The sequence below is a fragment of the Sinocyclocheilus grahami genome, unplaced genomic scaffold (genome assembly GCF_001515645.1).
Source record: "Sinocyclocheilus grahami isolate Dianchi unplaced genomic scaffold, SAMN03320097.WGS_v1.1 scaffold647.1, whole genome shotgun sequence".
NCBI classification, from domain to species: domain Eukaryota; kingdom Metazoa; phylum Chordata; class Actinopteri; order Cypriniformes; family Cyprinidae; genus Sinocyclocheilus; species Sinocyclocheilus grahami.
In genome coordinates this window covers 2,546-16,349 of record NW_015505826.1, presented here as the reverse complement: position 1 = coordinate 16,349, position 13,804 = coordinate 2,546, and the positions used below count along the sequence as shown (strand labels likewise).

At 36.3% G+C, this 13,804-nt stretch overlaps 1 protein-coding gene across 1 annotated transcript; it reads right to left on the bottom strand.

Moving 5' to 3' along the window:
* Positions 1-1,774: 1,774 nt before the first annotated feature.
* On the bottom strand, positions 1,775-13,552 carry LOC107558508 (NACHT, LRR and PYD domains-containing protein 12-like). The gene is made up of 9 exons (XM_016242163.1): positions 13,515-13,552; positions 13,195-13,288; positions 9,656-9,760; positions 9,221-9,328; positions 8,669-8,753; positions 8,296-8,491; positions 6,850-8,089; positions 5,278-5,448; positions 1,775-1,949 (listed from the first exon to the last, which is right to left on the bottom strand). The coding sequence occupies exons 2-9, from the start codon at positions 13,236-13,238 to the stop codon at positions 1,775-1,777; spliced, it is 2,124 nt and encodes a 707-aa protein (XP_016097649.1). The 5' UTR covers positions 13,239-13,288; positions 13,515-13,552.
* Positions 13,553-13,804: the final 252 nt, after the last annotated feature.

Genomic DNA, 13,804 nt, shown 5'->3' with positions numbered 1-13,804 from the left:
ATTCACTCGTGTGTCTCCTAGTTCATGTTCACTCAGATTCAGCTCTCTCAGGAGTAACAGGTTTTTACCCACAATTCCAGTCACATACTGACAGGCTTCATCTGCAGCAGGACCCACAAACCTGCAGAAGAGAAGATGAAGCTGGATTCAATTCAGTGTGCATTACATCACAAAACATTTAAAGATTATCAAACATTGTTTGTAACAAAAAGCTCTAGTTCAAGTTTAAACAGTTGAACATTTAAATATACAAATCTTTTTTTTTTTTTTAAGAAAGACAAAAGTCAAAAGTAAAATTATTTAAAAGAAACTCACACTGAATATTTTTTCATGAGAAATGTCCACAATAACACAATCATAAATGTTAACTATCGAAGCACCAAACTACTGAATACCAGCACATCTAGTGACCCAAAATGTCTGATTAAGCTGTAACTTTTAACACAACTAAACTGTGCTGACATTTATCATCAGAACAACAGCAGCTGCAGCATCTGATCTTTCATGTTTGATCATTTTGAAAATGTTTGATGCAACAAATTGTGTACCTTACTGAATTAGTGAAATAATATAATTATATTATATTTATATGTAATATAAATAATTCACATGTGTATAATTTATTTTGCATTACTTCATCAGGTCTCACCTCAGTGTCTTGAGTTGAGAGTTTGGATCCTGTAGTAAATCACTGAGCTGCTTCACTCCTGATGGTCCAGGATCATTTCCTGTGAGATCCAGCTCTATCAGGTGTGAAGGGTTTGATCTCAGAGCTGAAGACAGAGCTTTATAACCTTCTTCAGTGATACTGCAGTCTGAAAGTCTTCAAAAAAAGTTATTATATTTAAAGTTATATAATTAATATTACAACAAAAAGGTTTAATGCTTTTTCTTCTGATCGGAGAAGAAAAAACAAACATTTCACCATCTGACAGGAGCATGTCTTTCCTTTTTTAGATTACAGTAGTACTATTTTCATTTTGATCAAAAGAGAATGTTATTATTAAAGGTGGTTGATTGCGATTTCACTTTATTAACATTAGTTAGTGTGTAATTTTGCTGTTTGAGCTTAAACAATATCTGCAAAGTTGCGGCGCTGAAAGTTCAATGCAAACGGAGACATCATCTTTTAAAATTCTGGCAGTTTAATGCCTACAAAAACGGCTCGTAGGAACTACAACGAGTTTCTTCCTGGGTTTGTGACATCATCAAATCAAGACAAACCAGGTGACCTTCCAGCAATGGGGGCGAGGCCATGCTGCGCTGCTTTACAGAAGAGGAAGAGAAAACTAGGGGTGCACGTAAAAAAACATTTCCATTGCAGTTTTGTGAATTATTCCCTTTTCGCATTGCCTGAAAAACCACCTCATGCGAGCGTAAAAACGTTTTTGCAATATATGGGCATTTTTGCGAAATTGACGCGTTTCCTTTAGGCATATTTTCAATTCACAATTTCAATTTCAACTTCAATGGGTGGGACATTTAGATGTGCACTAGAGGCGGTTTAGCCAATCACAACACACTGTACTAGCTAACCAATCTGAGCCCATCATGTATTTCTGAGGGAGGGGCTATATAAAACCAGCAAATGATCAGCGCATTTATGGGAGAAGGGACAGAGCGGTGTAGAATAAAGGTCAATTATGTGAAAAATTATGCGTTTTTAAAGGAAGCATTAACACATGTTAGACTGCACCTCATAAACACAATCAAGCCTAGAAAGAAAGAAAAACAGTCAACCACCCCTTTAAAACCAAACAATGGTTCATTACATTCACCTGAGTTTCTCCAATGTGCATTTTTTATTTTCTAATCCATTCTGGAGTTGCTTCACTCCTGAATCCTGCAGATTATTGTTGCTCATGTCAAGCTCTTTCAGACTGGAGTTTGATCTCAGGACTGTAGCGAGAGCTGAACAGCTTTCCTCTGTTAGACCACAATCACGCAGCCTAAAATGAATTTACAAATACAAAGTATGGTAACACTTCACAAAAAGGTTCCATTAGTTAATGTTAATGTATTAACAAAGAAAAAAGAAAGTGAAAGTGACGTGACGTGGCCAAGTATGGTGACTTGAAATTAAATTTCCCTTCCCTTCACATGTAACAGGTCAATGTACTATAAAAACATCCTGTAAGTTTCAGAACTCAAACCCTTCTTGTCAGTTCAAAAACAGCTTTTATTGAAACCAAACTCAGAAAACGACTAGTTTTGGAATATCACATTATGATAGTCTGCTGAAGATCAACGCCTGTTTCTATATTATTACCTCTTCAGCCCCGACCACTGATTCACACATGTAATAGGAGGAGAGGAAATACTAGAGAAACACAGGATTACTCCATCAACAAAACCATAGATATGCCTCCGAGGATCACAAGATGCTGTTTAGTGTAAATTGTGAAAAATCTTTGTGTTGCCTTCCTTGTGATCCTAACATCAGATCTACACCGGTCACGAACATTGTGGCGTCGTAAATCCATTTCTCTTTCATGTCAGAAGCAGCGCCAGCACTTGAAGCACATAAGAAATAGAACGGGACATCAAGTTACTCTCAGAGATTTGTCATGTCAATCTGTTCCACATCCAGTGTAGTCGAATATCGGGCCGCAGGGGTGGCCTTGCTACTGTTTTTAAACACACTTTTCACTGTCGTTCTCTATCTACTGGCTCATATAACAGTTTTGAGGTGCAACTTTTACAGTTAGTCTTAGTAAACCCCTTCACTACAGCTCTAATATATCATCCTCCTCACCATAATAAGGACTTTATTATTTATAAGGTTCTGCAGAGAGTGTCACTACTGAAACTATACATACTCCGAGATGGACTTGTAGACAGGCTGAATGCAAATGGAAGAAGGATAGATTGCAGATTTTGAGGAACTCCTATAACATGTTTAAGAAAGCTGCAAAGGCTGAACTTATCACAAACCTCAAGTTCTTTTTTTTACTATTAACTCTGTCTTAAATCCCTCTGTGCATTCTTTTCTAGAGCCCTCTGCTTCTCTCTGTAATGGTTTTGGAAAGTTTTTTGAGAAGATCACAAAATTAAGATCCCAGCTGTCTAACTTAATATACATTTTGCATGATGTTCCATTATGTTCTTCTACCTGGTCTGAGTTTGAACCCATTGATTTGACCTCATGTAATGAAATTGTTGGTCACCTAAAACCAACTAACTGTCCTCAGGATATTATTCCATCTCTTTTCCTTAGACAAATCATGGATACAGTTGGTCCTGATCTGTTATTAACAAATGTTTGTCTACTGGTTTCAACAGACTTAAATGTGCTGTGGTGATTCCATATCTTTAAAAAAAAAATCAAACCAGGATCATTCTTCTCTTTCCAATTTTCATCCAATTTCTAATCTACCCTTTATCTCAAAGACCCTTGAGAAAGTTGCATTGACTCAATTACAATCTTATTTGGCTGTTAGTTCTGTTCATGAGATGTTTCAATCTGGCTTCAAAGCTTTACACAGTACTGAATCTACCCTTGAGTTTCAAGTGATATTTTTTACAGAAACTGATTCTGGGAAATTCATGGCTTTAGTTTTATTAGATCTGAGTGCTGCCTTTGATTTGGTTGACCATGAGGTCCTGTTGACACGTTTGGAGACATCTGTGGGCCTTCGTGGCACAGCCTTACAGTGGTTCCGTTCTTATCGGACCAGCAGATGTTTTATTGTTTGCATTGGTCATCAGACCTCCTCTTGTATACCTCTTAATTGTGGAGTTCCACAGGGATAAATCCTTGAGCCGATATTGTTCACCCTGTACGGTACCTCTGGCTTCCATTTTTTAACAAATATAAAGTATCCTTTCATCTCTATGCTGATGATTTTTTAATTTAAATGAAAACAAAACCAAAATAATTATTTTTGGCCATAAGGAAAATTGTGTGTTAAATGTTGACTGGCTCTCTGGCTCCATATGTAACTCAATATGCTAGAAATCTGGGCGTTCTGTTTGATCATAACTTAAAATTTGACAAACACATCAATGCTGTTGTAAAATCATGCTTTTCTCATCTCCGTCAACTTTCTAAAATGAAACCTTTCTTATCACCAAGTAACTTCCAAACGGTGGTCCATGCTTTTGTAACAACTTGTTTAGACTATTGATATTCACTTTATTACGGTGTCTCAGTCTTCCCTCTCTCGTCTACAGCTAGTGCAAAACACAGCTGCTAGACTACTCTCTGCACCTGCAAGTATGAGCCAGTAACTCCTATTTTATCTGCACAGCACTGGTTACTTATCAAATATAGAATTGACTTTAAAATTATGTTATTTGTTTATAAAGCCCTCGATAATTTGTCCCTTCAGTACCTGACTGACCTGCTCCATCCGTTCACCTCTTCTAGAACAAAGAGATCCAGTGATCTCTGTCTACTCATCGCGCCTAGATCTAGACTTAAATGAGGTGATAGAGATTTTGCAACTGCAGGTCAGAAACTCTGGAACAGTCCACCTCTTCATATTAGATTAGCCCCCTCTATTTCTGCTTTTAAGTCTGCTCTAAAGACATACCTATTCTCTCTAGCTTTCAATACCCCTTGGTCATTGGTTTAATTGTCGTTTTGTTATGGTTGTGTTTTAAATTTGATAGTCTTGTTTTATTCATTTTATTTCTGAATTTTTATTTTATTCTGTACAGCACTTTGGTCAACTTCATTTGTTTTTAAATGTGCTTTACAAATAAATATTGTATTATATTGTATTGTATTAATATGCAAAACTGTTAGCCAATCATAGCAGTGGGCATTCACTTCAGCATCTTGAATGTGCCTCGTCTATAAAAACAGACTGTTCTGCAGATAGGATCAAAACCCGGATACAAAATATCCGGTTATATAGCCTGTTATATCTAAATTATGATGTTTTTTTATGTAAAAATCTTGCTAACATTATAGGTGCATCACAGAGAACATTATAAAATAATTAAAAAACACAGTACATGACCCCTTTAAGGTTTAAATTATCTAAAACTCAACAGGTGTGAAAGTCTTTCATCTAAATGAGCCACAAGATACAAACAACCTCAAAATGGTTGAAAAACAAGAAAATGTAAGTTTTGAAATGGCCTAACATAAGTCCACTCTTAAACCACATTGAAATTACCTTAAATGTAGAGTTCATGCTGGAATTAAAGCCTACAAATTTCACTGAGCTGAAGCAGTTCTGTCCTCAATTCTGTGGCAAATTATCTAGGTCCATGTTAACAGATGGATCTAAAATTTAACCAAACACTAAGGATTGTCACAAAGCTTACCTCAGCATCTCTAATTTGCAATTTATATTCTTCAGTCCAGTGCAGAGCAGCTTCACTCCTGAATCCTGCAGATTATTATTGTTCATGTTCAGCTCTTTCAGATTGGTATCTGATCCAAGAACTGTAGCCAGAGCTGGACAGCTTTTGTCTGTTAAGTCACAATAATTTAGCCTACAAGAGACAAATATAAAATCATAGAGTTAGATACATGTAATATATTTGTTAAATACAAAAAATTACATTTATATCAATTATTTTTACATGAACAGCAAATATACTGCATATATATATGAGATATTTATTGATTCAAGTTTCCTAGCATGCTTGAATAAAACTTAATAAATTATGTAAATGAATAATAGGTTTATATCATTAATGGCAATGAGTTATACATTTAAACGTGCTGCTCTATTATCTTGATGGGTGTCTTGAGGTTGAGAATCTGGAGGTTAATCATTTATGCATTGAGGTTATGCAAGAGTATATCTCCTTTATAGCAGAAGTTTAAGAAGCTGAACTGGATATTGGAGTAGAAATAACTATGGAACAATGTGTTTTATAATAAAATGATGTGCTTCGTTTGCAGCTAACAAAACAGCTTTTGCCGAAAAGAGAAATTTCTACATACAACCCATGTAAATCTAATAAAATACCATTGAACAGTAATTCCAAAGGACTGCAATTTTTAAAGAAAAAAATAAATAAAAAAGCTAAAGAAAATATGTTACGATTTAACCCTAAAAGAGATACATATTTATAATTGGTATATGGTAGATCAGGGGGTATTCCAAAAAGCAGGTTATCTGACATACCCGGGTATGTTTGAGGATAAGCGAGCAGATAACCTCAGCTTTCGGTTACAAAATCGGAGGTTACATTCAGGGTATGTAAGTAACCATAGCAACTTGCTCTCTGAAGATAACCTGCTCTGGACCAGGTTATGTTCCAGGGTTAGTTCACTTCAGCACACGCGTGATCAGCACATGATCTACTGATGAGCCTTCAGTGGGCGTGACAGATCGCGCACAATATTATATATTAGTACAATACAGTTATGTATATAGCCATGTATGTATGTATGTATGTATGTATGTATGTCATATGATTTGATATAATTAGCTTCAAACAAACAATATAATTCTTAGTCTCGAGGATTAAAGAGTAAACGGAAAAAAAGAAAAATTATTGCACAACTATCAATTAGGTGGCGATATGCACTAAGCATGTAAACGACCATTGAACAAAAGAAGAAACAGCATGGCGCGCATTTTCTTAGCGTCCGTTTCCATAACGACACGTCGATTCATCGCTCTGTTGAGAATGTCTTGAGTCTTAACCAGGAACATACTCTGTGTTGAATGAACTTACTCCCGGACGCGTTTTTGGAAACACAAACCTCGAGTAAGCAAGGTTTGGGGTTAATCAACCGAGAGTTCGGGGAGTAACAGATGGTAAGTTAACCGTGCTTTCTGGAATACACCCAAACCTGGGCCAAACCTGCTATATATAAATCCAGATAAATGAAATTTTAAGAGGAGAACAAACCATGACAAAATATATGAAATAACTTACAGAGCTCTTTTGGAGGTTTTGATGACTGCTGATAATCTAATGAGACACTCGTCTGATTTCTTGAATTTCTGAAGCTCGAACTCCTCCAGCTCCTCCTCTGATGTCAACAACACAAAGACCAAAGCAGACCACTGGGCAGGTGAAAGATCAGCAGATGAGAGGCTTCCTTTGCTAAGGTGGGTCTGAATGTCTTTCACCAGAGTTTGGTCGTTTCGTCTGCTCTGCTGGATCTGAAATCTGAGAAAGTGTGTGTACATTTGTGTTAGAGTCTTAGGAGTGTCCTCAGTATTTGACGCCTGCAGTGTTTTGGAGGCATCATCAGCCTGATTGTTTTTCACAACATTATTTTTTTTCTCCTCTAAAATATTCTGGAGAACAGTGGCTGAAATCCAGCAGAAGACTGGGATGTGGCACATGATAAAGAGACTCTTTGATTGTTTAACATGATCAATGATATCTTTGGCCAGATTCTCATCCATTAATCTTTTTCTGAAGTACTCCTCCTTTTGTGCATCATTGAATCCTCGTATCTCTGTCAGCCGGTCGATACAGTCAGGAGGAATCTTACTGGCAGCTGCTGGTCTGCTGGTGATCCAGATGAGAGCAGAAGGAAGCAGATTTCCCTTGATGAGGTTCGTTAGGAGAACATCCAGAGAGGCTGGTGATGAAACATCAGACCACGTCTCATTATCCTCCAAGTTTACAGGAAGTCGACATTCATCCAATCCATCAAGAATGAACAGGACTTTGAATTGATTTCTTCTTGTAAGCTTCAGTCCTTTTGTCTCTGGGAAAAACTGAGTTATGAGGTCCATCAAACTTAGTTTTCCTTGCTCCTTTAAGTTAATCTCTCTAAACGGAAGAGGAAATATGAAGCTGATATCTTGATTTTCTTTTCCTTCGGCCCAATCCAGAATAAACTTCTGCACAGAGACTGATTTTCCGATGCCAGCAACTCCTTTTGTCAGTACAGTTCTGATCTGCTTGTCTTCTTCAGGTGCTTCAAACACATTTGTGCACTCAACCTGTATCTCCTGTGATTCATGACGTCTGGAAGCAACTTCAATCTGTCTCACCTCATGTTCAGTATTGACCTGTTCACTACAACCCTGAGTGATATAGAGATCTGTGTAGATGTTCTTCAGAAGTGTAGAGTCACCTTGCTTTGCAATTCCTTCAAACACACATTCATACTTCTTCTTTAGGCTACACTTTAGCTGATGAATGAAGATCATCTCATCTAAACACAGGAATAAAATATACAGATAGTTTAGTCTCTGGGTTTGTTATCTACAGAACAGAATGTGGAAGTCTAAAGGAAGTCTGTCATTGGAAGAGACAGGGCAAGTTATGAACAGCAAATGATCTTCCTCTGAGTCATAACAGTGATTGTTGAAGAGAAAACCGATTGACACAGCGCTGGAAACAGCAAACAGAGTCTCTTACCTTCTAAAGTATCGGCAGCTTCATCTTGCTTCATCTCTCTCAGGAAGCAGAGCGTGAGATCAAGAGCTGCTTCTTTGTTACTGCATCTGTTCTCATTAAACTCCTTCACAAAGTATTGCATGTCCTCTTTTTGTAATATTTTCTTAAACATTTCCAGCTCATTTTTTAGAAATTTGATTATTTTCTTCTCAAGATCCTACAAACAAAGAACAAAAAAACATAGGCAAAAGAACAAAATTAAACCAAATCCACATTAATTTGGTCCAAATTATCTAATCAGTAATTACAAATATTTGTAAAAGAAACAAGAAACATTGCCCAGTAACAAATGTGTTTGTTATAAATATAAACATTTATGAAAATATTTTCCTACCTGGAAGATTTCTAGGAGTTTGTCTGTGAAATCCTTGTGGTTCTTGTTAATCTGCTCGTCTGAATCTAATGTCTCATATTGCAGCCTGTTAAAATGGCGAACAAAATGAAATGCACTTAAGGCAAAATATTAGAGAAATCTCTTTATTTTTTTTTTTATCAAACACAAAGAGCAAGCACCAGCTGTTAATGCTGCAGCTATAAGTTAATGCTGTTAAAGAGAAGGTTCTACTGAAGTACAAATTAATTTTTTTCTGTCCTATAAGGGGAGAACTAATGATGCAGGAAAAAACAGTATTACAGGAGTTCTTCAGTCTCGTTTGAAATGGTTTAATGCTGCAAATGGTAATTAAACAGATGGAAGGACATATTCATGTCTCTATGGGGAATTTATGCCTCATTGTTGCTTGCAGTGTAATTGTATTCCTGGAAAGAAGCTCCAGATTGAATTCAATAAAAAGGAAAACTGATTTTTTTATTTAGTTAATTTCTATCACAAATATCCCAGTGGAGAAATTAGCTAGTGACATATAATACAAAACACATGAAATACCTTTCAGTAGCTGATGGTGTTTCCTCACTGAATCTCAGTGGCAAACCTTCTTTTGAGCGGTCACTCTTCACAGACACAGAGCTGGACACATGTGAGCCTGATCTTACACTAATGACACAAAGAAGAGAGAGAGGGAAAAACATTTTACTACAGGAGATTCTTCAGTCTCATTTGAAAAGGTTTAATGTTGCAAATAGTTATTTCTGTAGATATATGGACATTCATGTTTGATTGCAAGATGTATTTTCCACAGTGAATGTATGCTCCCTAGTGTCTGCCTGTGTAACTGTATAACTGTAAAGAAGCTTTAGACACAGTTTAATGAAGGAAGCAGAAACTGTGTGATTTATTGTGTCATTTACTTATTTTCTATAACAAATATCCTAGTGGAGAAATTAGCTAATGCTATGCTGTAACACAAAACACATGAAATACCTTTCAGTGGCTGATGGTGTTTTCTCACTGAATCCCGGTGGTTCATGTTTTGAGCGGTCACTCTTCACAGACACAGAGCTGGACACATGTGAGCCTGATCTTACACTGATGACACAAAGAAGAGAGAGCTTTTTAAAAGAGAAAAGTATAAGTCCCCTTCCATCACTGTAGAGTCCAAGCTCTCTTCGTTCACAGCAGTAGCATCCTCATGTAACACACAAGCTTCATTTCTCCCATTGTGCCACATTCAGCTACATTCTCCTCAGTCTCTATCGTCTCACTTCTCTCACCTTCCTCATTTATATCTTCCCTTGCAATAGTGGCACGGAGCCCAGCTTCAACACTCACCCATCCTTTCATTATTTACAGCTTCAGCATCATTCACTTTCTCAGCGCATACACTTCTAATGTGGCCCTCCCATTATATCAGAGGTAGCAAAAACCAACTAATCGAAATCAAATTAATCTACATCATACTTCAAGACCACGCAAACCTGTCATCTAAAACAAACGGCAGTGATTTACAGTCAAGCGGGATCTTTTTATTTGGGACACTACTGTAGCATGTCTTAAAAGCTCTACAAGCAAGGGTTCATCTTTAATGAAAGGCTGAAGCAGCAGCATTACAGGAGTGAAGGCATCATGTATAGCAATGACATTTGGTTCAATTATGTCAAGGAATATAATGTGTTGGACTTGTGTATGACATCAGAGTACCGTGAGAGCTATAGAGAGCAGACAGTTCTACATGCTTTCGATTCGCTCTCACGGTACTTTGATGCCAAACATCAATTTGTAGAGTGCCACTTCAAGTCAAACACAGCTCTTCTGACTTCAAATCTACGGATTACACACCAGGGCTGTACATGACATATATGTTGAACGTGCTATGAAAAAAAAATCAGTCTGAGCGATGAATAAATATACCACAGTAGCATGCGTGCATGAGTTTGAGCCTGTATACAAACCTGCTTGTCCAACAAAGTGAACATTTAATGTTTTTGCTACATATTCATTTCATAACATCACTTGAGTGTAACCATTTTTGGCCAAATTGTGGACCCTTACAAAAAGACACAACAACCTTGGTGTTCTTAAGAATATAAAAAAAAAAAAAGGTTTATCTGAAAACCGTGCTCACCTGAACGCAAGAACAGGACTACAGCCGGACTTCACCGACACACAGCGGAGCAAAAATATCAACAACAAACTGACTGTTATTAATAACACATTCTCCCATATCCACAGAAATAACCAAGATCATATAGTAAATAAGAATGGAAAAGTCCTCCTGCAGCTCTGTCGAAGCCTGGGTCGGTATATCATCAACGGTAGGTTATGAGGAGACACTTTAGGGAGATTCACATTTTGCTCACCTCTGGAGAATAGCACAGTTGATTATAAGATAACAGACATAGATCCTTCATCTCTCAGATCATTCACTGTCAGAGAACTAACCCCTCTGTCTGATCACAGTCAAATTACGGTGTTTCTCAAAAAGACAGAAAATAGCATTAACAAAAAGCCCAGTAAGCTGTACAACATCAGAAAGCCATACAGATGGGCTGAAAACAGCGCTGAAGAATATCAGAAAGCACTTAGCAGCCAAAAAATACAAGCGCTGATAGATAACTTTCTAAATAACACCTATGCTCACACTAATGAAGATATCAATCTTGCGGTCAAAGATATAAATTACATATTTGAAAAATCAGCAAAACAATCCAAATTGAAAACAAAAAATTGAAAAAATCTAATATCCAAAAATGACAAAAATTGGTTTGATCAGGACTGCCAAATTATTCGCAAAAAGCTGAGAACATTGTCAAATCAGAAACACAAAGATCCCAATAATGCAGAGCTCCGCCTTCTTTACAGTGAAACACTAAAACAATACAAACATACGCTCAGAACCAAAAAAGCACAATACACCCAAAAACAACAATAATTGAGAAGTCAGTGAACACAAACCAATTTGGGGAAAATTGGAACAATCTGAAAAAAAAAACCTGATTATGAAGAATTGGCAATCCAAAATGGTGAAATATGGGAAAGTCATTTCCAAACATTGTTTAATAAAGTACAAACAGACACAAACTGTAAGCAAAATCAACTGGAAAAACTAGAATTAACAATCAAAGATAACCAAAACCCATTAGATTTCCCAATAACTGATAAAGAACTTAAAGAAAAAAATCAAAAACCTCCAACTCAAAAAAGCATCTGGACCTGATGGGATATTAAACGAAATGATAAAACACACAAGCAGTAAATTCCAATCGGCCATTCTAAAACTATTCAATGTGCTTCTGAGCGTAGGTTACTTCCCTGACATCTGGAATCAAGGCTTGATAACACCGATCTTTAAAAACGGAGATAAATTTGATCCTAACAACTACAGAGGCATCTGTGTGAGCAGCAACCTGGCAAAGTTATTCTGTAGCATAATAAATGCTCGACTATTAGACTCCATCATCACACACGATGTACTGAGCAGAAGTAAAATCAGATTTTTACCAAATTACCGTACATCTGATCATATCTATACATTACATACTCTAACTGAAAAACATGTAAACCAAGATAAAGGTAAAATATATGCATGCTTTATTGACTTTAAAAAAGCTTTTGACTCATTTTGGCACCAAGGACTATTCTACAAACTTATTTAAAGTGGCATAGGAGGTAAAACCTATGACCTTATCAAATCAATGTACACTGAAAGTAAATGTGGCATAAAAAAATCAGCACCAAACGTACGAGGTATCTTTCCCAGGAGCGTGGAGTGAGACAGGGCTGCTGCTTAAGCCCAATGCTATAGCTGCCCTGATCTGATGTTTCTAGCACATTATCTTACGCCATATTACTTATTATTATCTTATGCCTAATTACATTATCTTATGCCATATTACTCTATTATATTACTTAGATGTACATTTTGCTTCTGTAAATCTATCTAATCCCTTATCATATTTTTTTATTTAGTTCTATACTTAATAGTAATTAATTTTGCACGACATGCTTAATACTTGTTATATATTATTATTTGTTAATACATATGTGCACTATTTGTAAGCAGCCCAGCTGCAATTGCTTTGGCAATACAAATGTATAGTTTTTGTCATGCCAATAAAGCACAAAAGAGAGAGAGAGAGAGAAAGAGAGAGAGAGCGAGAGAACTTTACAGCAAAAGATACTTAATTTTGCCATGATTATTTTTTACTTGCTTAAATTACCATATTATTTGAATTTTCTATCCACTATATGTGCAACGTGAAACCAAAATGTAAAACATTTTAATTATGTGGTTGTACAGGACTTAACATACAGTATATGATAAATCAAACATATTTAACTAGGCTAAATATTCCTGTATATTAGACATTTCACAAGTTTCAAGCGGTTTTTAATCTGTGACAATCTAAACACATGTATAGGAAGTTCTACTTTGTTTTGCAAAGCATTTAAAATGACAATAGTGAGAGAAAACACTGCTTGTTGAAAAGTGTTTATTTCTGTGAAAGCAGACTCAGTGTTACCTCTGTTTCTGTGAGAGACTCATCTTTCCTCGCTCCTCTGACATACTGCAGATGAACAGCTCAACACTGAAGACGATCAGATGCTCATCATGACCTGGACATGACAATGAGATCAAGATCATGAGAGTTCAGAGCAATAAATGATGAAGAAAATAACTAGTGGTGAATCTTTGAGTTATCAAGCAATCGATATAAAAATTAAATATGCTACAAATATACTGCCATGTCACGATCTCTTCAGATTACTCACAACACACCTCTTTATTCACATACACATTACTGAAGAAGCTTAAAAGAAGATTAGTTTAGCTCGTGTTTACCTGTCAATCCAGAAGAACAGGTTTGATTTGACCACAGAATACTTTCAGTCTCGTGTCTTAAAATGGAAAAAGAGGAAATAAAATAACACTTTTAGAATTATTCTGAATGCTACATCATAAACAGGATATTTCAAATCCATACAATGACCCAGTAAGAAAAGATTTTACACAAACAACTGTTGCAAGAAAAATAATACATTTTCTAAAAAAAAGTTTACAGAAGCTAAAATAAAAAGTTGAAAGCTAAAAGTCCCATTAGAGGGCTGCTAACATTGTGAACTTCATTCCAA

Excerpts from the sequence above, each read along its gene's own strand:
- LOC107558508 (XM_016242163.1), bottom strand. The coding sequence starts at position 13,238 with ATGTCAGAGGAGCGAGGAAAGATGAGTCTCTCACAGAAACAGAG. Across the intron at positions 9,761-13,194 it reads AGTCTCTCACAGAAACAGAG|TGTAAGATCAGGCTCACATG; the intron begins GTAACACTGAGT and ends TTGTGTCATCAG. Across the intron at positions 8,090-8,295 it reads AGCTGCCGATACTTTAGAAG|ATGAGATGATCTTCATTCAT; the intron begins GTAAGAGACTCT and ends TCCTGTGTTTAG.